At 44.0% G+C, this 23,635-nt stretch overlaps 1 protein-coding gene across 1 annotated transcript; it reads left to right on the top strand.

Moving 5' to 3' along the window:
• Positions 1 to 4,284: 4,284 nt before the first annotated feature.
• On the top strand, positions 4,285 to 15,412 carry LOC126987450 (ovochymase-1-like). Its single transcript, XM_050844415.1, has 14 exons — positions 4,285 to 4,302; positions 4,361 to 4,540; positions 7,018 to 7,061; positions 7,181 to 7,332; positions 8,124 to 8,236; positions 8,405 to 8,517; positions 9,027 to 9,142; positions 10,404 to 10,490; positions 11,077 to 11,245; positions 11,474 to 11,567; positions 13,395 to 13,575; positions 13,914 to 14,059; positions 14,428 to 14,545; positions 14,692 to 15,412. Exons 1-14 carry the CDS (start codon positions 4,285 to 4,287, stop codon positions 14,748 to 14,750), a joined length of 1,590 nt encoding a protein of 529 aa, XP_050700372.1. The 3' UTR covers positions 14,751 to 15,412.
• Positions 15,413 to 23,635: the final 8,223 nt, after the last annotated feature.

Genomic DNA, 23,635 nt, shown 5'->3' with positions numbered 1-23,635 from the left:
GAGAGAGAGAATCAAGGTCGTGGGCACGATAGCAGGTGATGTTGCGCACGTAGACGCAACAGTTAGTTTTGGAGTGAAATTTAGGATAGAAAGAGTAGGAGAGAAGATAGTAGAGATTACTGTCAGTAGCCTCCAAGACCTGGGTCTTGGTGAGGAAGAAAAGGTGAGGTTTAGAGAAGAGATGGTGTTTCACAGAACGAAAATTTGTGCAAAGACCACGAATGTTGCAATCTTTGCAGCTGTATGCCGTCTTGACAGTTGCTTGGCAATGAAATATCATTCTATCTGACTGTAGAATGAGGGCTCACTCAGGGCTGGTCGTCCCAATCCGGACAGAGAAACTGGACCGGCAGGACTGCAGCAACTACCACGGAATTACGCTGTTGAGTGTTTCAGGCACTGTGCTTGTCCGTTTAATGCTGATTTGCAATCAGATGCTGAAGCTGCAGAGGCCTTAGCAATTCGGGTTTACATCTGGTGAGTCGGCAACTGACCTCATCCAAGCGCTTCGTTTACTGGTGGAGCACTGACGTAAGTTTCGATTGAGGATCCTCGTAGTCTATGTATATCTGTAGAAGACATTTAATTCAGTGCATTGCGAAACACTCTCCTGCAACGGATCTGCAACGCAGGATTCCCGCAAGGATCATTGTTCAACTGACTGGCTTGTTCTCTGGTCCTGAGTGCTGTGAAGTGGGGCAGCGAGCTTCTCAAGAATGTTTTCCCTATTCGCGGAACTGAGGCATGGCTGTGCCCCCTACCTTATGCCTTTTCAACAGTTGTATGGACTGAGTATGAGGCAGGGTTTTCGATCAGTGTGCACTGCTCGTGGAGACGATGACCTTCGGACTCTGTCTCCTGGGCCCATGACCAAGGTTCAGGTGTTTGACTTATTTGATGAAACAATTCAATTTGTTACTGTGTATGGCAGCAACTTCGATACCGCTGGGATGAAATTGTGTCAGGCAGACAAACAAAAATAAAACAAGATACAAAAACTCTAGTATAAACTTTGGCAGAGCAAGGCGACAGGTACCAACAGCCTAAAAGTTACACATCGGTTATTAAAGATTTAGAACCAATACTCTAGGTGACAGAGAGAACCAGTCAAACAAAATCATATAAAATATTTATTGGCAATGAAAATAATATATTTAAACGTAAAAGTGATGAATATTGAGCAGTTAAACTTTTAGAATACCAATGAAAAATTGGAGACATTTATTGAAGTGTAAAAGAGGGAGATGATGTTCACAAAATGCTGTGTGGTTAGATAAACGAACGGCAACGCTTAGTTTATCGAAAAGTTTGGAAGAGGCTTTGGTTCTTGCGAAAACTGATGATCAGTAATTGGAACTGTTGTCTCTAAAAATAATTATAAAACTAATAAATATTTAATTCAAAATGCTCCCAATGTACAAGAAAATCACCGACTCTGTACTACATTGATTCTGTAGTTGAAAATCATTCAGTGGTACCACAGACTCCGTATCCTTGACGGGTGTCGGGAGGGCTTTGCCGCAACAGCTCGCCGGATAGACGGGCAACACTATCGCGCTCTCTCTACCATCCACCCCACACACACACCACACATTATAAATATATCTATATCTTTATATATATATATATATATATATATATATATATATATATATATATATATATATATATATATATATATATATATATATATATATATATATATAGATATATATATTACGCCAGGGGGGTATTTTTGGGTGTATTTGTGTTGTTTGTGTGGGGGGTGCTAGTATGGGGCGTGGAGGGCTGGGTGATGGCCGGCGGCGTGGGGTGCATCGCGGCGGGCGAGAAGGAAGCGAGCCCCGTCGCGGAGAGACAGAGAGGTCTGAGCTGCCAGAGACGAGAGAGCGCGCGGCTGTCTTCTCCGCCCCTGCCCGCTTCTGAGAGCCTTGTGCCGTGTCTTTGGCCCCTTGAGTGCCTGGAGTTACTGTGCCTTGTAAACTAGTGGTTGTACGTGGTTGGAGCTGTAAAGTGGAAAACCTGCCCCGTAAGTGTGTCTTGAGTGTGTCCTTGCCCTGCCTTGCTTCCCTTGTGGTGGGTGGCCTTGGGAGTGTTGGCGTGGTGTGCCTCGTGGCTGTTCTGGAGGTTCACGACCGTGTGTGGTGGTCTGGGGCTTAGTGTATACACAACAAGTTAAGTCATACGCAGGTTTGTGGGAGGAGACACGGCCGAGGCGTGGTTTATGCGTGACACTACTTGGAGCCAAACTAGAGAATGTAGAAACAGGGATTTAGAGGAAACGAGGAAAGGCGTACTAATTTAAATCAATCACTTCAACATGCCCTCCCTCACACCACACACCGCCGTTTGTAGTCATTGAAATTACAGTCACGCAATAGCACAATAAAAAGACATTTTTTTCGTCAGTGGCTTGCCTGAACGCGCTCTGAAAGAAGGCGAGAATGCACATCCAGAGTGCACACACGGCCCCAACCTTAGTCACCCCTGAACTGGCGGGTATTTTTTTTTTTTTGGCTCCAAGTGACGTCATCCCGCTTCTCCGCCCCAAAATCGCCTCCTGCGCGTACCGGTCGCAGTTTTGAAGGAGTGACTTGACTTGGTATATATTGACTTAGGTCTGGGGTTGAGGCACACCGCTTGCCCGTGCTTGGAGTGTGTTGTGCGGGCCGGTGGTATAACAATATATAACAATATATATATATATATATATATATATATATATATATATATATATATATATATATATATATATATTACACACACACACACACACACACACACACACACACACACACACGTAAACCAGAGATTAATCTTGGCATCCTGCATATCCCGACGCTCTAACGCTTAGGTTATTATTTCGGCTGATCAACATTATAGGTTTTCAATATGGTAAAATAATCCCCATCTGGCAACGCCAGTTGCTTGTGTCAAATATGATAGTCGGTTAGTAACCAACACCCAGTGCTTCAAGTCAATAGTACCCGCGCTTCCCTCCATTGCTGTCGCTGATGTTGGTTTATTGTTTCTTGCTTCTAATTCAGCGGTTCTTAACCTGGGGGTCGTGATCTCCTGGGAACGAGGTAAGTTGTTTTGAGGAATATTGGATTTTATTCGTATTTTGTAAGGTTTTCTGCATGTTAAACCGTATCTACAACTTATGTAATAAATTGTAAGCGGAAAGAGTTTTACAGTGTAATAACTTGCTAATAAGTCAATGAAGTAGTCAAGAGAAATGCATTATAACTTTAATGTGTACACTAGCTTATAATTTTGCATCTAGTTAAACCAGGCTATTATTTTGCATTTAGGAATACTATTCTATTATTTTGCATTCATGGACAGGACTATTATTTAGCAGTTAGGAATAATATGATATTATTTTGAATTAAGAGCACTAGGCTATTATTTTGCATTTAGGAATACCAAGCTATCATTTTGCATTTACGATACAAAGCAATTATTTTGCATTTAAGATACTAGGCTATTCTTTTGCATTTAGGAAACTAGTAGGCTGTTATGCATTTAGGAATACTAAGCTATTATTTTGCATTTAGGAATACTAAGCTATTGTTTTGCAATTATGAAATTAGACTATTATTTTGCATTTTTAGGAATACGAAGTTATTATTTAAGAAAACTAGGCTATTATTTTGCATCAACTTTTTTTCTTAAGAGAAATCTCTCTCTCTCTCTCGACTGCATGAATACCACTTACAACGCTTGTTTCCTCACATCCTTAAAAAAAATACCACCATCTCTTATAAATTCTTCGTGGACTTATGAGTGAATAATATAATACAGATAGCTATTCAGAACTGGTGTCTAATATAAGTAACAGGGAGCATGAAATGGGATAAGAGGTTAGGATAAGTGAAAATAAAAGTAAATATATAAATGCACTCACCGCAAAAAAATCGGTCCGGAGATGTATGAGGCTAGTATTTTTTTTAGTATGACTACTCTCTCTCTCTCTCTCTCTCTCTCTCTCTCTCTCTCTCTCTCTCTCAAGCAAGAGTGTCTTTAAAAAGCAGAAACTGAGCGGGCAGAAGAGATGTTAGTGTGTCTTAGCTGTAATTAAGTTTTTTTTGTATATCATTGATACTAAAATGAAATGAAATGAAAATATGGCTTCACGGGTCCATGTGCATTACCAGTGGGGGGCTACATGTAAAATATGGTAAGGCTATGTAAAAAAAAAAAAAAAAAAAAGACAGGACGCTTTTTTTGGTTTTGAGAGTTTGCCTGCCTAATATTTGGGCGGTTCCGCCGATACCCATCATGGATACGGAGTCTACGGTGGTATTCTAAAAAAAACCCGCAATTTTCGCCTCTGACCTTTCGAGATTCTTTTCAGAGGATTTGGCGTCTAAATGTCACGGGAGTAAGAGACCCAAAGAGCACCTGTGTATATAAGGACCCTGTCTGGGATGCCTCGACACACCTCCATCATCTGTTCGAGGTCTCGCACACGGAAGAAACGCTGCATAACGTCACCATGCGCTGTCTCTTGCTGTCTCTGGCGGTCATCCTCTCGGTAAGTTACCAAATTACCTTCCTGTTACTGGCACAAAACAAAGCCCGCCATACACTAAAAACACGCTTTCATAACTAGGAAACTTTTGATACTGTTCGATGGTCATGGGGGAGTAGAAGTCTTGTAATTTAAGGTTACGCCTCTCTGGATTCCTCGCAGCAGTCTCTTATTTTCTTTTCCTGATCCCTTCCACCGCTCCTACCATTTAACACCCATGAAAAAGTTTTTTTTTATTTATTTATTTATTATTTTTTTTTTTTTACGTCTTGGACTATTGCGCCGGTAGGCTTCTTCCCGGTGGATCCTGATGGTCGGCCCAAGGCTTCTTCCAGGTGGGGCCTGATGGTCAGCCCAGCCCGTTCTGGCGCAGGCGAGTGTTTATAGTGGCGCCATCTTGCATTCGCTCATGCTGCCCTCCCGGAGCTCATTTTTAATCCTAGAATCTAGAGTCCGGGTTGATAGGTGGTCTTCTGGACAGCATGTGGGTAGTTTTAAGCCACTCGGCGGCGGCTGAAAAATCCCAGCTTGGTGGCACCGGTCGGGGATTGAACGCGGGGCCGTCTCGCAATCTGTTCAGCCACCGCCTCCCCAAACATTGGTAGTGGTGATGCTGTGCGAGTGAGATTTCTTGCTGTCAAGATGGTCGTATGAGAGGGCCATAACGGCCTGGGCGTTAGTTGTCAACTGGAGATATAGTCTCACTCAAGTAGTAAACTTTCACACCTTTGTTAAAATACAATCACCAAAGTGGCAGTGGTTACTTCTTGGAAAGAGCGCAACACACTCTCATTCAGGAATGTATACATGGAGGGGGGATGCTGCAAACCATCTCATTAATACTAAAGAAAAGTCCATCAAATATTATAAGGACAAGCCTTTTGCTTTCATAACGGAATAAAAGGCACGTGATACACACACCAGTACCAAAAGTTGTTTATAAATTATATAAAAGAACAAAATACTGGAATAGGAGTTCACAGAGGAAGGGGACCAGAAATGTCATCAGGTCAAGCCTCACACCTGGTGGCAACTCAAGGGGTTTCGTAACAGGTCTTCTGATTCTCTCTTTTATTTACCTCTGCAAATTCTGTGGTCTTCCCTCTGATTTACATTCTATGGAAAACCTTTTTTCTCTAAACCTCATTTTACTTCATACTAAAATATGTGTCTCAGGCTCCTGACAGTATCCGACATAGTGTTTATGCTTTACCTAATTTTCTGTCCAAAGCTGAATGCTGCATCTATGTACACGACGGAATTACTTGCTTCCGTGCCCAATATGTCAATTCTTTGAACAATTTTCACACTCAAGCTAAGATGTAATTGTCATTCTAGCAGTAAATATGGTTGTGCTTTTCATCATTCACTAAATTTAAAATTCAATAATATTTTGAATAAAAAAAACGAGCACATTTTAACTCGCCTTCACTTCACTGAAATCTCAGGAGATTTTAATGATCAACATCCGTTTTGACTCTAACGTATCTGCTAATCCTTCCTCTCTTAAGTATCTAAAGCTATTAACTCAACCTTCTACACGTACAATCGTGGGACACAAGTGTTAACACACTGTCCACTGAGTTTAGTTCACCGGCCCCGACTTTAAAATATATACACCGCATGGAAAGAGGCTAATGTTCAGATATGTCACCACATGATACACTCTCCATAATTTACTAGATATGAATTTGTCAGTTGTGCACACTGTTAACAAGTTTTTAATTCGCGGACGAAAATGTCTCTTTACATTTCGTTCAAATTTAGTCAAGGACAGCTAAAGTTGTCTACAACGCTATTATGCATTTGAATAAATGTTGTATTCATTCCTGCAGCGTCCTCGCTAAGAAAATACGAAGAAAACATTGATAACGTGCACAAATATTCTGAAATGGTCTAAAAATATATAATGATACCACCATTTAACTCACAAGGTGCCACCGTTGTCTTGGTAACCGAGGGACTCGCTGTGGAAGTGACTAGTAGCTAGTTGGACTATTACGTCAATGGGTTATGGCGTTACATACGTCACAGACCCTCAGTGCTCCTGTGCAGAGCCGCGCCAACGAATAGAGGGAAGGGTTAGCCCAAGAGTCCCGATTTCCTGTCCAACACCCATCAACCTTAAACCCTTCAACAACCCGAACTTGCTCAAACTGCACTAAAGGGTCCTCATGCAGCACTGCCAGCTCTGGGGCTGTCCGGGAAGCATAGCGTCCGGGAGTCCATAACTTTACCAGAGCTTTGAAAATAACTTTGGAGCTCTTACCGTCCGTTGTTTATTCGCAGCGCTACACACACACACACACACACACACACACACACACACACACACATATGTATTTTAAAAATCATTGTACTAGACAAATGGGCTCCTCTCGTCTGTTCTGCGGTTACCAGTGTTCTTAACATCACCTTTGTCGCTTCGAACTTATATTAGTGACTAAAGGGCCATATGTAACACTCTTGTATATTTGCAGTGTATATGTGGAGGCTGCCTCTCCGAAGACGTTTCTGTGGTTAGGTAAGTCCCCATGTTTTCACCAATGACGCATATCCCATGGTCTCATTACTGTATCATTGATAAACAAGCCACTCGGCCTTCCACAAAAGAAAACGTATTAACGACTGTTACTGTTCCAGGGAGCTCGGAGGTCACATCCAGCCTAAAGAGGGTGAGTTCCGCGCACCACACCTGTCTTGGGGCAAGGGAGGTCACATCCAGCCTAAAGAGGGTGAGTTCCGCGCACCACACCTGTCTTGGGGCAAGGGAGGTCACGTCCAGCCTAAAGAGGGTGAGTTCCGCGCACCACACCTGTCTTGGGCCAAGGGAGGTCACATACACCCTAAAGAGGGTGAGTTCCGCTCACCACACCTGTCTTGGGCCAAGGGAGGTCACATACACCCTAAAGAGGGTGAGTTCCGCTCACCACACCTGTCTTGGGGCAAGGGAGGTCACATACAGCCTAAAGAGGGTGAGTTCCGCTCACCACACCTGTCTTGGGGCAAGGGAGGTCACATACACCCTAAAGAGGGTGAGTTCCGCTCACCACACCTGTCTTGGGCCAAGGGAGGTCACATACACCCTAAAGAGGGTGAGTTCCGCTCACCACACCTGTCTTGGGGCAAGGGAGGTCACATACACCCGAAAGAGGGTGAGTTCCGCTCAGAACACATCTCCTGGGGCAAGGGAGGTCACTTACACAATATTGTGGGTGAGTTCCGTTCACCACACGTGTCTTGGGACAAGGGAGGTCACATACACCCTAAAGAGGGTGAGTTCCGCACACCACACCTGTCTTGGGGCAAGGGAGGTCACATACACCCGAAAGAGGGTGAGTTCCGCTCGGTGTCTTCCTACTTCAACGATCATCCGTGTGTTCTGGTGTGCCATTGCAAGCAATGTGCATATAAATACCAGTGTGTATCAATTATGGGCCTTAACACAGTTATTTTTTTGTTACCGCAAAAAATCTTCTTTTAATCCATCTTCCTTTAATAGAAATCTATATGTATATGTTACAAGGAAGTGTGGCGTTTTGGGGAATCAGTTTTGTAACGTTTCCATACGGCGCCCTTTCTGCAGATGGTCTTCCATGCGGGGATTACACGATGTCTGCCGGAAATGTCGCAGTCATCAAGTCAAAGAACTACCCCAGCAACTACCCCAACAGACATAACTGCTATTGGACGTTCGAGGTAAGTTTTGCAAACATCTTGGTGGGGTTTATAGAGAAATTTCAAAGTTTGAGTAATTTTTTACTTATCCCTCCCGAATATTAAAAAAAGACTATTATAAATACATTTAACGTTGATACGGTGCATGGAAGAAATACATATAAAGTGTATTCCGTTCTCCATCCGCAGACCACTGACGATTCCACGTTGTCTTTTTCTTGTCAAGATTTCAAATTGAGGCTATCTTCGCAATGCAGAGGAGACTTCTTACACATTACGGACTTCGCTTCAACAAACGAAAAGTAACGTGTAATTGGATCATAATTTTTTTTTCCCGCCTGTACCGCCGGTAGGCTTTCTTGATGGGACCTGGTGGTCTGCTTCAGCCCGTTAGGTGCAGGCAAGGGCTTATAGTGGCGCTATGTTGCTTGGTCCACGCTTTTTCCCGGAGCTCATATTTCATTCTTTTTAGAGATAAACTGGAGTCCGAGTTGCTAGTTGGTCTTCAGGGCAGCATGTGGGTGGCCACTCGACGATGAGTGAAAACTGTTAACTTGTAGCGTCTGGCGGGATTCGATCCTAGGTCCTCCTAGACACAGCGCCTTTATTTACGCTGACCACTCTGCTGCCACCTCTGTACTTATTGTTGTAGGGAACATTGCTTGCTATATTGCAATGAATGTCAACAAAATTCCAAATATCAAAACAAACAGATGGAAAAAAATAGATCTATTGGGCTGGCCCATCTCTGTCGATAGAAAAGTATGGCTGATATTCAGAACGTAATCAATTTGTGTGATCTGTCATTCAGATACTGTGGCAGTGAAGTCGATTCTTTAAGTGGCATGGAAGGCTACGTTCAAATCCGATTCAAGACCAATAGGCGAGGGACTGAAAGAGGCTTCTCGTGCACAATAACAGCGTCATGTAAGTACTCTTTCATCATACTGTATACAAGAATAGGCAGGGATATAAGGATAATCCAAAAGGCCAGCCGGCCAACACATGGCAGATCATGTGGGCTGGATATTCACAAACTTCTCTCCACATTCATAAATATGTCTAACTTCAATTTCTAACTTTCAACCGTGTCTATCAACTACATAATCTGCTAGTTTATTGTACATAACCAGCAGACTGTTCGTGAAGTGATTTTTGTCCCTTCCTGAACCTAAAAATCATCAAATCTATACTCCTTAGTGAGTGTTGTTTCATATCATGTGTTCGTAGTATGTTGAATATCGTTGTGTACGTAGACGCAACACTCTGCTTTGGATTGATATATATGATGTAACGGTGTAATGATAAGGATAGTAGAGGAGAACAGAGTAGAGATTACTGTTAGGATAGCTGTGGGAGAGTAAAGAAGGTGTTCCACAGGAAGGAGTTTAGCGCAAAGGCCGCGAATATTGCAGAAGGGGATGAAGAGAAAGTTGAAAGAGTTATCGGGACACCTGCGATCTACGTCGAAAAGGGAGACCGATTTAGCTACGTTTCTGCTCCCCTCGTAGATGGGGGTAGTATTTTATGAGCCATGATAAATATTCAATTTAGATCATTTGGGGGGAAAAGTGTGTTGCGTGTGTGTAGTGTGGTGCGGAATGTAGGAGAATTTGCCTTTAGAGAGCATGCCGAACTACTCCCCGGTGTTGACAACAGGGAAACGGGAGGTAAGGACACAGGAGGCTCTTTGATAGGCTTACAGCACCCCCTCACCTCCCGTGTATACGTCACTGGAAGTGGCTTACGCCCGATTCGGCAACTGTCTAATTATGTGCTTCCCTGCTGGGCTGGGATTGGAACCCAGAGCAGCAGATGCATGCTAACCACTGTACCACTGAGGCTCAAGGAAGGTAACAATTTATCCTTCCTTTCAAGGTGTTTCTCGAATCGTGTAGCAAGGAGTGTTATGCGTCTAAACCAAAGACTACCAATAAATAAACGATGGAGAGAGAGAGAGAGAGAGAGAGAGAGAGAGAGAGAGAGAGAGAGAGAGAGAGAGAGAGGTGGGGGGAAGTGTATTTATATCAATTTCTTCACAGGTTTGAGACATTGTAGTTCTTCAGATGGCGGTGTGATTGACTATAGGGCGACTTTTGCTTCTTTTCAGTTTGGTTTCAGTTAGTATTCGTTTTCTTTTGAACACAATTTTCATCTTACCCTCTCAAGTGCCGTTTATTTCATTCAGCAGCTGACACAGAAGTAACGAACGAAGGCAACACTAGCACCGAGGCAAGTTCCCAAACCACCACCGAGACAAGTTCCAGTCCGTGCAGTGAGTATGCTGTGTGTCTGTATTCCCATGTGTTGAGGAATGAGGACGCATGAGGACAGGCGTTAGAGGCCCGATTACATTTTGTTCTGTCATGAAACGATATAAATACAGATTTCGCGTCCCCAATCCTGTGGCAATATTGGTTGGCAGGTGATGCATGGGAGTCGTGTGTATGTTCTAGAACACTAAACATTAGTAGCCAGGTACAAGGCGGTGGTGAGTATCGCCTGAAGGTCACTGGACGGGCTAAGTTCGCCTATGTGCCGTGCGGCATGTGTCGTGACATATGCACATAATACATTATTTTGGGACCTACACTTTTAAGGCTGTGAGCCATGCATAATTGGACATTCTTTGCAGGATCATACAGCGCCATAATTGAGATGCCAAAGTGACGAGTGTTCTTTGAGACAGTTATGTGTGACACCTTTCATAACTCTGCCTTGTGTGCTGGATTATACCAATGTTCGGGTACCGCTCTTCAGTCCGGGCATTTTGTTTTAACATTCAAGTACAGTATTCAAGACAGCTGCTAAACTTTCTCTCCCTATCCTGCACTAACTACGGCCGTTTTGCACTTCCGCAGATTGTGGCAAGCGCAACACTGTTTCACGAATTGTGGGCGGCGAAACAACAACCACACACGAGTACCCGTGGCAGGTAGCGCTCGTCTCAAAGTCTGGGAGCAGACCCTACTGCGGCGGCTCGGTTATCTCCGCACAGTGGATTCTGACCGCCGCGCATTGTGTTGACAGGTAACTAACCGCATATGTACTTGCATGAAGCAATGATCGAAGAGGAAAACGTTTAAAAATCATTAGATATGTGTTTGCAGTGCAGAATGCTACTCGATAGAGTTGGTTTCTTGTATGTGTTTTTAATTAATGCTATTGGCATTCCGAAGCTCTTGGCATAAATTATTGCATCTAGCCTGACCTCATCCTCTACTGAACTAGTCTGGATACTGAAACATTCCCTTTCAGGAACACCGCCTCAGGTTCAGATGTAGTCGTTGGGGAACATGACTGGTCCACATCCGGGGAGACTTCGGCCACGAAGAGGCTGAGCATCGCTCAGGTTGTATTCCATGTTATTCTGTTTCTGATGAGTAACACGCAGGGCACCAAGGTCCATGCAAGGTTGATAAGCGTTAAATGGGAGGAAAGGGAAACAACTCATTTTACTTTTTTATTTATTTTTTACATTCTACTTATGGCGTTGGTAATCTTTCTTGGTGGGGTCTGATGGTCGCACCTAGCCTGATATGGCGCAGGTGAGTGTTTATGGTGGCGCCATCCTGCCTTTTAATGTTATTCCCTTCAGCCTTCCTCTGTGTCACTGGCTCCTCACACGGGTTGTGGCGTTGAGCCTGGTGCCGCTGAGTGCTTGTGCTGGGAACCGAGCATGTACTTGTTTCACAGATGAGTCTGTTGCTGTACAATCTAAAATATGGAGAGGAAGCTTGTGCCCGTGCCGCACAGTGCATGTAAAGTGTGAGTGATCGAATCTCAGAGTAGGCGTGGCAGGCTTGGCGTCTGCGTGTGTTATTATGGTGTGATTGGTGTTTATGGATTTGTGTGTCGTAAGTATGTTATGTCTGTGCAACGTGTGTGTGTGTGTGTGTGTGTGTGTGTGTGTGTGTGTGTGTGTGTGTGTGCATCAATCTCGATATGATTTTCTTCGTGATATTCTTCATCACTGAACGGCTGTGTACTTGTCTGTGTATGTGAAGATCACGTTCATTTGCCGTTTTACATGTGTTGTTGCAGTGCGTTTAGGAACAGTTGCCTAAGAGACCTCGCCGTGTTTGTGTTCATGCGTTGCAATCTGTTAGTGTGTATGCGTGTGTAGGGTCCCGGCACCAAGTGAGCGGAGGCCAGCAGGTGTGGCGGATGAGTACAGTACACTTCCGCAGCCGAAGGGCAGTAGAACCTTTCACCCGTTGTCTTTCCACACTCAAATGGTATAGTTTTATCTTACGAGTTTAACTCAGTGAAAATATTGACCGAATATTGATTTTACATATCATACAACTTCTTTAAAAGAATGATTTCAACTAATAGCGCATTCATCTATTGCTAGTTGCCAGAGAGCAAGTCAAATTAATTACATGTCAGTTGTTTTAACATTAAATGAATATTTTCATCCCCAACGAAGCAACGCTACCCTCTTCTATTTATCAACAAATGTTCTGAGTAGCTATTTTAAAAATGTATTGCTTGTGAATCACATTAAAAGGGAACACTCTACAGAGGGTTGTCAACAAGAGTTACTGAAATCTGTGCCTTCACTGGTCGTGAATACAGCCGAGACAGGATTATTTTTTTACAGTAAAGGAAACAGCTCAAGAGCAAGAAAAACAAATCAACAATGAAAAAAAGCCTGCAAATCACTATCCCTATAAAAAAAGACTTAAGGGGAGTGGCTATGACGTTAGAAACCTCAGCGCTTTCTGATTCTCAGATATTGTTGATTTTATATGCAGGAGGCGGGCCTGACGAAGTGAATGAAAAAATCGCACTCCAGCAAATGTCCAGGAGGCTGAAATCACCTGTGATGTAAATGTGTCTGATTGTGAACGACACTTGTGAAGATCGTGTAAGAAGTCTGTATATATAAGGAGGTCGCATGTGAGAAGCGGCTGGAAGATATTTACATTTGAAGACGTGAAACTATACCATGAGGATTTCACAACGTCTATAGAGGGCACGTTAGTGCTTTGCACAATAATAGCACAATATGAGCGCACTACACAGTTAGTTCCTATGAGCGTCTCTGTAACCTGTCAGCCTACCAATCAGTGCCACTCTCTTCCCTTAGCGCCATTCCAGCATCCTTACCCGTAGTATACGAGTTTGCACACTTACTGTAACGAAAGGCTTATAATTTCTTCTCAATTCCCAGGTCATTAGCCACCCCAGTTACAGCTCCTCGACATACGACAATGACATAGCACTGCTGAAGCTGGCTCAACCTCTCACCTTCCAAAATGACAACAAGGTCGCCCCGGTGTGCCTTCCAACACCTGGCGAACTCTACGAGGCCGTGGACGCCACCATCACCGGCTGGGGCACGCTCGCGTCAGGCAAGTCACTGTGAAGCCTAAAGATAAATGTTTAGGGAAGAAAACATTAAACGGGATATTATATATATATATATATATATATATATATATATATATATATATATATATATATATATATATATATATATATATATATATATATATATATATATTGTGTGTGTGTGTGTGTGTTTATCCTTACACAGAAGAAAAAGATATGCTAGGGCAATGGTGATAAATTATTATTTATTTAAAAATATATTAAAAATTTCCTCAGAATGTGTAGTATACTTTCATCACTAGGTCAACACACTATGGTTTGCCGCTCATCACTTTAGCTACCCTTACTTTGTAACCAGGAGGATCACAGCCGAACAAGCTTAACGAAGTGACGGTACCCACCATGACCAACGCAGCGTGCAAGGCAACGGGCTACGATAACAACGAAATCACCGCAAATATGATCTGCGCTGGACTGTCTCAGGGAGGAAAAGACTCTTGCCAGGTACGTCCTTACACTAATCAACATGCATGGCCACTAAGTCACAGAAGGTGGCTCATGTTCTGTCTTTCGTTAAACTTATTGAAATGTCAAAAAACGGGGACAGTCGACCTTATAAACGAATTTATGTTTCTATAGAGGTTGTTGACCATGTCTAAGCCAGCGTAAAGTAACTTGGTGTGCAGCGTTCTGGCAATGCGTGGCACATAAGATATATCAACGCTTTACGCCGGCACTCATTTGTCGCCTCAACCATTACACGAGGACTCTGGGTCAGCGCCACTCGGGTCGAACCCGTCTGTGCAGATAAACAGCTGAGCATTCTAATCACTTCGCCAGTAAGGTGCAGCAGGGGGTGACTTTAATTCCAGGGAGATTCTGGCGGCCCTATGGTGGCAGGCTCAGGCAACATGCAGCAAATCGGGATTGTGTCCTGGGGATACGGCTGTGCCGCTGCAGGGTATCCCGGCGTCTACACCAGAGTCAGCAGTGAGTAGCTACTTCATCACGTTCTACCTTACTGCTGTTTCTCACTTTAACACGCTCTTTCTATACTGTTGATAAGAAGGAATGATATATTTTTGACTGATTGTGCAGAACATAACGAATAACTCAAAACGTTACCCCCCACACAGACTATGTTTCGTGGATCCAAAGCAACACGGCTGGATCTCAAACCTGCCGATCCGCGTGAACACCTCCGCTTTAGGGTCTGCTGCCTGATGTCTCGCCGCGGTTATTACTGTAATGCATCACTGGTGTACTTGCAACACATGTATCCTGTAATACATCACTGGTGTACTTCTAACACATGTATCCTGTAATGCATCACTGGTGTACTTGCAATACATGTATCCTGTAATGCATCAATGGTGTACTTGCACTACATGTATCCTGTAATGCATCAATGGTGTACTTCTAACACATGTATCCTGTAATGCATCACTGGTGTACTTGCAATACATGTATCCTGTAATGCATCAATGGTGTACTTCTAACACATGTATCCTGTAATGCATCACTGGTGTACTTGCAATACATGTATCCTGTAATGCATCACTGGTGTACTTGCAATACATGTATCCTGTAATGCATCAATGGTGTACTTGCACTACATGTATCCTGTAATGCATCACTGGTGTACTTGCACTACATGTATCCTGTAATGCATCAATGGTGTACTTCTAACACATGTATCCTGTAATGCATCACTGGTGTACTTGCACTACATGTATCCTGTAATGCATCAATGGTGTACTTGCAACACATGTATCCTGTAATGCATCACTGGTGTACTTGCAACACATGTATCCTGTAATGCATCGCTAATGTTCTTCCAATAAACGCATCATGTTATGTCCTGTATCAATACCTAAAATGCCAAGTATTTATTTCCATATGTTATATTTTACTCTATGTGGTATTATAGTTCCTCCGGTTCAGGTATTAATTAGAAGAAATACAAACTTTTTTTCTCTTTATCCTTTCTGCTTTAAGGGAAGCGTCACACCATTTCTTAATTACCAGTGTATTGTCATGCTTATATTTATGTTAGGAATATGTTTATACTTAAATAATCTTCTCTCGTTTTCAAATCCATAACTCGATTTATAACTGAAAAGAAAAGTGACTTTTTTTATGAAAATATAACTCGTAACTCTCTGATCTAATAACTTAGTGATGGAAAAATTACCAAATATGCATTATAGAATGTCCAAACGATTGGTCGTTTGAGAATTTTTAATTTCATTCTTCTTTCGTGTTAGGATTTTTTTTCTTTATTTTGGTTTTCGTGACGGTTTTTGTTAATTGCATTAATTTATCCAAAATTGAAAGAAGTTGAACGATCAAAAAATCATATTCTTCTTCTTTCCAATGATATATTTTGCATTCAATTCAGTAAAATAGTGGCGAAGTAATGTTTGGAAAAAAATGTTTTCAGATATCGAGGCTCACATACACACGCACACGGCCCGGTGCGCTTGAGGGGTTGCCGGTTTGTTTGATTTCTCTCGCAGCTGGCGTCACACAGGGCAATTTCAGCCCAACATGTTGGTCGTTTTTGTTGGCTGTTGGGCAAAACGAACAACAATCAACAAGATCTGGCGGGTCGAGAAGAATGGGCAACAGATGTGACGTCAGACTGGCGGGGAGGAAAAGGGGCCAAATGACATTCGTGCTATAAGCTGTAAATGTAAATTGAAAATCATCGTACATATTTACTCCAATTGTAAACGCTAAAACTTCAAAAACCGACGTACATGTGCGAGTATGCGTTTGTGATTTATTTGTCCACTGTGTAAAGTTATTTATAACACTCAACTGACTGTATGGTGCGTCACCGCCGCCCCGGGGCCATGGGGTTGCCAGACTGGGCGAAAAGTAGCGGATTGGGCGACTTGTGAAGGCTATACGCTACTTAACTTTTTAATCCACTACTTGCTACTTAAATCTTGAGTAATTCTGAAATGTATTGGGCTACTTAATGTTGGAATCCGCTAGTTTTTGATGTGTGAATAGGCTACTTATGTGTGAGTAGGCTACCTATCGTGAAAAGAATCTGGCAACCCCGGGGGCGGGGCCCCCGCCCCGGCACCGCCCGGGGTGAAGTCTGTGCCTGGCGCGAGGTATAAACAAAGTTTAACAAACTAGCCATGGACGCCCCCAATGCCTCTTATGGCGTTTCTGTAGTCGTAGCACATGCTTCATTATGTACAATGCAGCAGCACAATCTTCTAAATCCTCAGTATCCTTCCGATTCATGGTAAAGTGGCTGATGATGATGCTGGCGTGGTGTTTGTTGTTGTTGTTGTTTCAGACCATGATGACCAGGGTGGATTGGTTTAAACCATGTTTTTTTTTGTTTTGTTTTTTAATAAACCCAACGTTTTTCTTTTTCCAATATCGGTCAATATATTTTAAACTTTGAATGTGGTTCATAGAATTTCAGGTACTCAGGGTAATATATCATTATTTTAGTGTTATATGATATTTAGTTTATAAGACTTCCAACATTGTAATATTCAACATAGGAGAATTTTATTAATATTTTAGGCTATTAGCAAATGTATGACTTGCTGCAAATTAGTTTTCATATATAAAATGTGCGATATTTGAAATAAAATATTAGTCCTTTCCAAAAAATAAACAAATAAATAAATAAATAAATAAATCTTTTAAGTTTCTGAGTACTAGAAAATAATAAAATTGTCTCTTCTAAGTTCTTTCCTTAACATCTTGGTAGTTGGTATGAATCAAAGCCTGCTGAGTAAAGTCGCCAAAATCACAGTTCTTACGGGTTTACTTGAAGTCATCATCATCTTCCATTTCTACATCTTCGTTCAGAACTTTATACAAGAAAACGAGCTTTGCTGCTTTTTCTACACCTAACTTATTTCTAATCTTTGAATGAACCAGTCCAAATCTAGAAAATTATCTCCACACTTGCACTGGATGCACTAACGGTCAGAAAACCCTTCACAACCTGTAGTGCATCAGTAGAAACTTTTCCCGTCATTGATTCCCGCCAAGAGTTAGGAGTTAGATTCTTCAACACTGATTCTTTGAATATATAAGGCTTGTTGAAGGGTGCAGCAGGGTGCAGGGTCAAGAATGACCTCCGGGGGCCAGCATGAGCCAGTAATAATGGCGCCACTATAAACAACTGCCTGCGCCATGACGGGCTCGGGCCAACCATCAGACCCATATGAATTAGCCTACCGGCGCAATAGGCCACATGTAAAAAAAAAAGTTTATATATATATATATATATATATATATATATATATACTATATATATATATATATATATATATATATATATATATATATATAAAAAATCATAAGACCACAAAAATCTTTTTTTGAACATGCCTTTTTTTCAAACGTAGTTTTTTTTTCACGCTAATGATGACCATAGCATCTGACCATCATCTCATCATCAACGGACACATTCTGATGAAACTTAATCACTTAAATCATCATTCGGAGGAATGTTTACCATGTCTATTCCCTCTACATCATCATCAATATTGAGCTCATCGCTATATAACAAGTCGATAACCTCTTGCACACTGAGGCATTCGCAGTATCTTTAGACGTTGTTCACTATTGGAATCGTTGATCTCAGTAACTTTTCATGCAGGGTAGGCGGTGGCTGAATGGATAGTAAGACGGACCCGCGTTCAGGAGGACGCGAGTTCAATCCCGGACCGGTGCCACCAAGATGGGATTTTTCAGCCGCCGCCGAGTGGCTCAAAACTACCACATGCTGTCCAGAAGACCACTTATCAACCCGGACTCTAGATTATAGGATTAAAGATGAGCTCCGGGAGGGCAGCATGAGCCAAAGCAAGATGGCGCCACTATAAACACTCGACTGCGCCAGAACGGGCTGGGCCGACCAAAAGGCCCCACCGGGAAGAAGCCTTGGACCGACCATCAGTAATTCAGGACCCAACGGGAAGAAGCCTATCGGCGCAATAGGGTACGACGTAAAAAAAAAAAAAAAAAAAAAAGCAAATATGTTGTAACCCGCAATCCCGGGTCACACAGGGGCGACGACACACTGTTTGTATTAGTGACACTTGACTTAAAATTCTAGTACTTTAGGAGTATTTAAAGGAGTTCGTAAATGGGGTGATGAAACGGTGTCGCCTTTCTTTTATGTATTTTATTCTACCTTAATACTACTTAATATTACAGAGGGTAAAAATATTGTTTAAACCAGCGACTGGCTTACTAGACTCAATGAGTCTTCAGGTTTTCTTTCACTATTGGTTACTGACGTTAACACTGGTATAATATTGAGTAAAAACTCACACAATAAAGTATCATAGAAATATAATCCTAAGTAAAACTAAGATAATAGAACACAATAGATATGTTAGATACGCTTTCCTCTATGGTACCACATTACTCCATACTCACAGTAGCAACGATGAATGTTCTACCCATGTTGTCTAGGGAAGGACAACTGAGTGTCCAGCAACGAACAGAGTGCTGGTTGATCTGAGGTCAAGCCTGGAGAAATGCTTCTTATATAGGCAGACATCGCGAGGGTAATACGTCAGGCGTGTGAGTCATACATCAAACTCACACCGAGCTCATACAATAATCTACCTAACCGACATGCTTAATTCACGCGGTGACGCAGCTTTGTTTTCATAACATTTTGTTCCGCGGCTGATCGTGTTTTGGCCGCGGTGATTGTGTTTTGGCTTAGAGAGATAAGCGGGTGCGTTAATGGGCAATTACAATTGTGTATAGGTTGGTAAATGAACAGTGCGTGTGGGGACAATCATGTCTTGGAGTCCGTGTTGTGTTTTAGCGGTCGATACCGCTGTTGTCATCGGAAAATATTGCCGGTGAAGATGATGATGACACGAGTGGTGTCGCGGCTCGCGGGGCACCACATACCCCCCCCGTTAAAACCACGCCACGTCCTCGTGGCACGAAGCGGTCCGCCCGGCGGACGACCATGGAGGGCCAAGACGGGGATGGCGGGATCGTGGGGGAGGAGGCCTGCGAGAGACGGGACCTGAAGAGACAGAAGAAGGCCACCCCACCGGCGACGAAGACGACGCCGAGGAGGAGCAGCCACCCCCACCAAGGGAGGAAGGGGTCGAAGGCGGGGACCGGAGAGACGGATTCCTGGAGCGCGTGAAGTGCTGGAGGGAGGTCCAGCGGGGGGGCCAGAGACGACCCGGGCGACGGCGGCGGGGAGGGGAAGGGGCCAAGGGGAGTCTTGGCCAGGAGCGATGAGACCACGTCACGTCCGATGTGGAAGGGGGCGCGATGAACCGTCAGCGGGGCGTCACCGTCCATAGTAGCAGAGGCAGGGAGGCTGAAGGCGTCGGAGTGGGCACTACAGCCCATACCGAGGCGGAGGAGACCCGTCCCGTTGATGGTCTGCCTGTATTTGGAGACCGGGCTGTCCGGGCAGACCATGGTGACCACCTGGGGAGTATCGGTAGCAAAGACCCAGCCCGCAGGAGACGGGATGAAGACCGGGGGGAAGACTCTGAGGAGAGACTTAGAACACAGCGAGAGGGCGTCTGGGCGATCGAGAAAGAGAGCGATCTCGCAGCGCCGGACAGAAGTCGAGTAGACAGGGGCGACAGGGGGACATACATAGAGCAGGTGGTGTTTAGTACAGCGGTCCAAGGAGTCTAAGAGCATATAGTGAGTGCGGTCTTCAGAAACCGCAAGGTAAGTGGAAAGCGTGTCGGTGTGCAGAAAATATGGCGTGCCATCAAGATGAAAAGGCAACGCGTCCATTTTAAACACATCGAACACGTCAGAGGGATCCCCTTTCATGGGGATTTGTAAGTAGAAGTGAAGGGTTCCTGAGGAAAGCGTACCTTTAGAAATAACCCTAGAGACATCTCTATACAATGCTAAATATTCATGTGCTGCAGGAAAAGTAAGCCTGGGTAATGGAGTGACGCATTGCTGAGCACACGAAATAGTACATCATTCGGAAGGAGGAGAGGGGAAACCTGCGTTTGGGACAGCTGCTGAAGGCCAAGCTTGAGATTCAGAGTATCATGATTTAGGTCACTAAGTGCCAACTGAATGAGAAGGATAGTCTCCAAAATACGCATTTCCCTTCAATTTGCAAGGTTTTTAGTGAGAACTGACGGATAATAGCTGAGGCCAAAGCCGAGGCGGACTCTAGACGGGAGATGGCAGAATGAATATGACGGAGGTCCCGAACTGTGGCGTTGAGGACTTCCTGATGGAGGTTAAGTTGACGTCTCTCGTCTGTGGACAGAGTGTAGAGCTGGGAGAGCTTCCGTGTATCACATCTATTTGGGCCTGAGTGGCCGTACCGAAAAGGAGGTTTGCTACCGAGCCAGGGAAATCCACGGCTCCTCGCTTCTGGCGAGTCCGAAACGGGCTTCCATCTCTACCACTCATAGCCGACAGAAAGCTGTTAAGATCTTTGAATAACTTCTCAAACTCAATGTGAAAAGAGTCTAGAGTGCGCCTGAGTAGACCAACAGTAGGGAACGATTGATTCATATGTTCAATCGACCATGAAACTTCCGCTGTTAGATTTGCCACGTTGATGAGAGGACGTTGGATGTCGTCCGTCTTGATGACGACGGGGACAACATAGTACCGTCCTGTCAACAGCATCTTAAAGACTGGGGAGAAGACGAGGCCGGGACGAATGGGTTGCTCCAGGAGGGATCAAGGAAGACAAGGAGAGGGCAACACCCAGGATCTGTAATTATAGGGGGCATCAGTTCGTTGGTCGTTGGCGATACTCAAGAGGGCGGTCCATCACATTGGGGAGAGAAGGGGGTACCGTATTGGAGCGTAATGAGCGACTGACACAGGGCTCTGAAGGAGCTGAGGAACCAATGAGGGACCTCTGAAGCATCTGAGGAGACAGGAGCCGGTGAGGAGAGCTCGGAAGGAGCTGGAAGGGACAATGGCAGCGGCTCCTCGGGGAATAAGTCATGGGAGTGGGTCCACTTCTACTACTTGATCAGGGAGAGGGTATGCACGCCTGACATTAGGAGAGTCATGGAAGCCAAGAGAGTCCTCGTGAACGACCTGAACATTATTTGTGTGAACTGTCTTGATCTTACCACCTCTAACATGACGCAGTCGTAAGACTACAGGGCTTATTTTTTCTAGCACCCTAAAAGGTCCATTGAACAAGGGCTGGAGCTTCCTTGGTTCGCCCTTTGTACATACATGCCTTAAGTAGACCCGATCTCCTACTACCACCTGTTTGGGTTTGGATTTCCTAAACATTCTTTCTGACTCCTGCCATCCTATATCTATATTGGTCTGACATAGTTTATAGGTCCGCTGCGCGACACTAGAAGTAAATGCTTTATAGCTGTCAACATCATAACAAGGTTGGAGTTTATTCTCAAGCACTTCAAAAGGAACATTTGGGTCCCGAGAGAAAAGCAAGAAAAATGGTGAATCTTTCAGAACACGATGGTAGGCAGTGTTGTAGGCGTGTGTTGCAACCGGAAGCATTTGGTCCCAGATACCGCGATTGTCCTCGCACAAAGTTCTCAAGATATTTATTAAGGTGCCATTAGGCCTTTCTATCACCCAATTTGCAGACGGGTGATAAGGAGTTGTCCTTAGATGATCAATCTGTAACAACTGAGTCAACTCTCGTAAGAGAGTGTTGACGAACTCCTTTCCTTGATCCGTGACTAGAATCGGCGGGATGCTGTGTACACAGACTACGTTCTTGTAGAACGCAGCTGCCACTTCCTTGGCTGCCTTCGTACGAAGGGGGGTTGCTACCAAGAAGCGTGACAGGACGTCTATCACTGTCAGTACATACCTATAGCCTTCGTCTGAAACAGACTAAGGTCCGACAATATCCATATGGACTCTGTCAAACGGTTGGCCAACCTCTGGATACCTCATCAGTGGAGCTGGCGGGGATCCCCTCTTAACCCGACACCCGACAGGACAAGATCTGACATATTGCTCCATGTCCGCCTTCATTCCCGGCCAGTACGCAAACTTGCGACAGCGTGCCAACGTAACCTTAGTGCCTCCATGCCCTGCAGGTAGCATGGAATGCGCCAAAGCTAACGCGTTAGGAATGTAGCTTGGTGGAACGATAACCAGTCTTTTCTGCTTGTTGTATTCATCGCAAACATCGCGGTAGAGAATGCCGTTCTCTACACACTTCACTAAGAGGCAGTTTTTTGAAGTGCCTCTTAGCTGCATTTAACGTTACATTGCTCCTCTCTGCAACCTTTCTCTCATCTCTCTCATGTACGTTACCACCGGTGGTTTGTTCAAAAGCATGCTTCAATTCTCTCAGTTCAGGATCGCGATCCTGGTGCTCCATGAGTCCAGCAAGACTCCAATGGAGAAACTTATCCTGTTTGTCATGTCCTCCGGAGAGGCGACAGACATGTCCTGTCCACCCGTAAGGGTGACAGACATAATTCGAGCATCCAATTCGCCTTCTATCACGTCACTCTCCTGATTCCTAATCCTTGACAAAAATCTGCTACCATGTTGCTGGAGCCTGGGAGATAATCAATACTAAAGTCAAATTCTCCTAGAAGTGTCTGCCAGCGTGCAATCCTGCTGCTAGGTACTGTGCTTTTAACAGCCAAGTCAGTGGTCTATGGTCCGACAGGATGTGTATCCTATAACCCAAGATAAGGGGTCGGTTAGTACTGAGGCCATAGATGACTGCTAAAGCTTCTCTCTCTACCGCTGAGTAGTTACGTTCTGCTCCATTCAGGGTTCTACTAAAATATGCTATGGGACGTAAACTACCATTTTCATCCTTTGTTGCAACACACCACCTATTGCCTTATCTGACGCATCTGTGGTGAGATTGAAGGGCTTCCGGAAATCCGGAAAGGCTAAAACAATGTCAGTCGTTAGACTGTTCTTTAGTGTGCTAAATGCATGCAATGCCTCTTCATTCCACTCCAGATGTGTCTTATCATTCTTGGTTACTTTCCTCCCTTTGAGTAAATTATTAAGTGGGGATGCTATCTTGGCAAAGTCTTTAATGAATTTCCTATAACAGTTAACCAATCCCAGGAAACCTTGAAGTTCTTTGACTGT

The sequence above is a fragment of the Eriocheir sinensis genome, chromosome 64 (assembly GCF_024679095.1).
Source record: "Eriocheir sinensis breed Jianghai 21 chromosome 64, ASM2467909v1, whole genome shotgun sequence".
Lineage (NCBI taxonomy): Eukaryota > Metazoa > Arthropoda > Malacostraca > Decapoda > Varunidae > Eriocheir > Eriocheir sinensis.
This window is presented reverse-complemented; position numbering and strand designations above follow the sequence as displayed.

Coding starts and splice junctions, on each gene's coding strand:
- LOC126987450 (XM_050844415.1), top strand. Junction 7,333..8,123: donor TCACGTCCAGCCTAAAGAGG/GTGAGTTCCGCG, acceptor CCCTTTCTGCAG/ATGGTCTTCCATGCGGGGAT. Junction 13,576..13,913: donor CTGGGGCACGCTCGCGTCAG/GCAAGTCACTGT, acceptor CTTTGTAACCAG/GAGGATCACAGCCGAACAAG.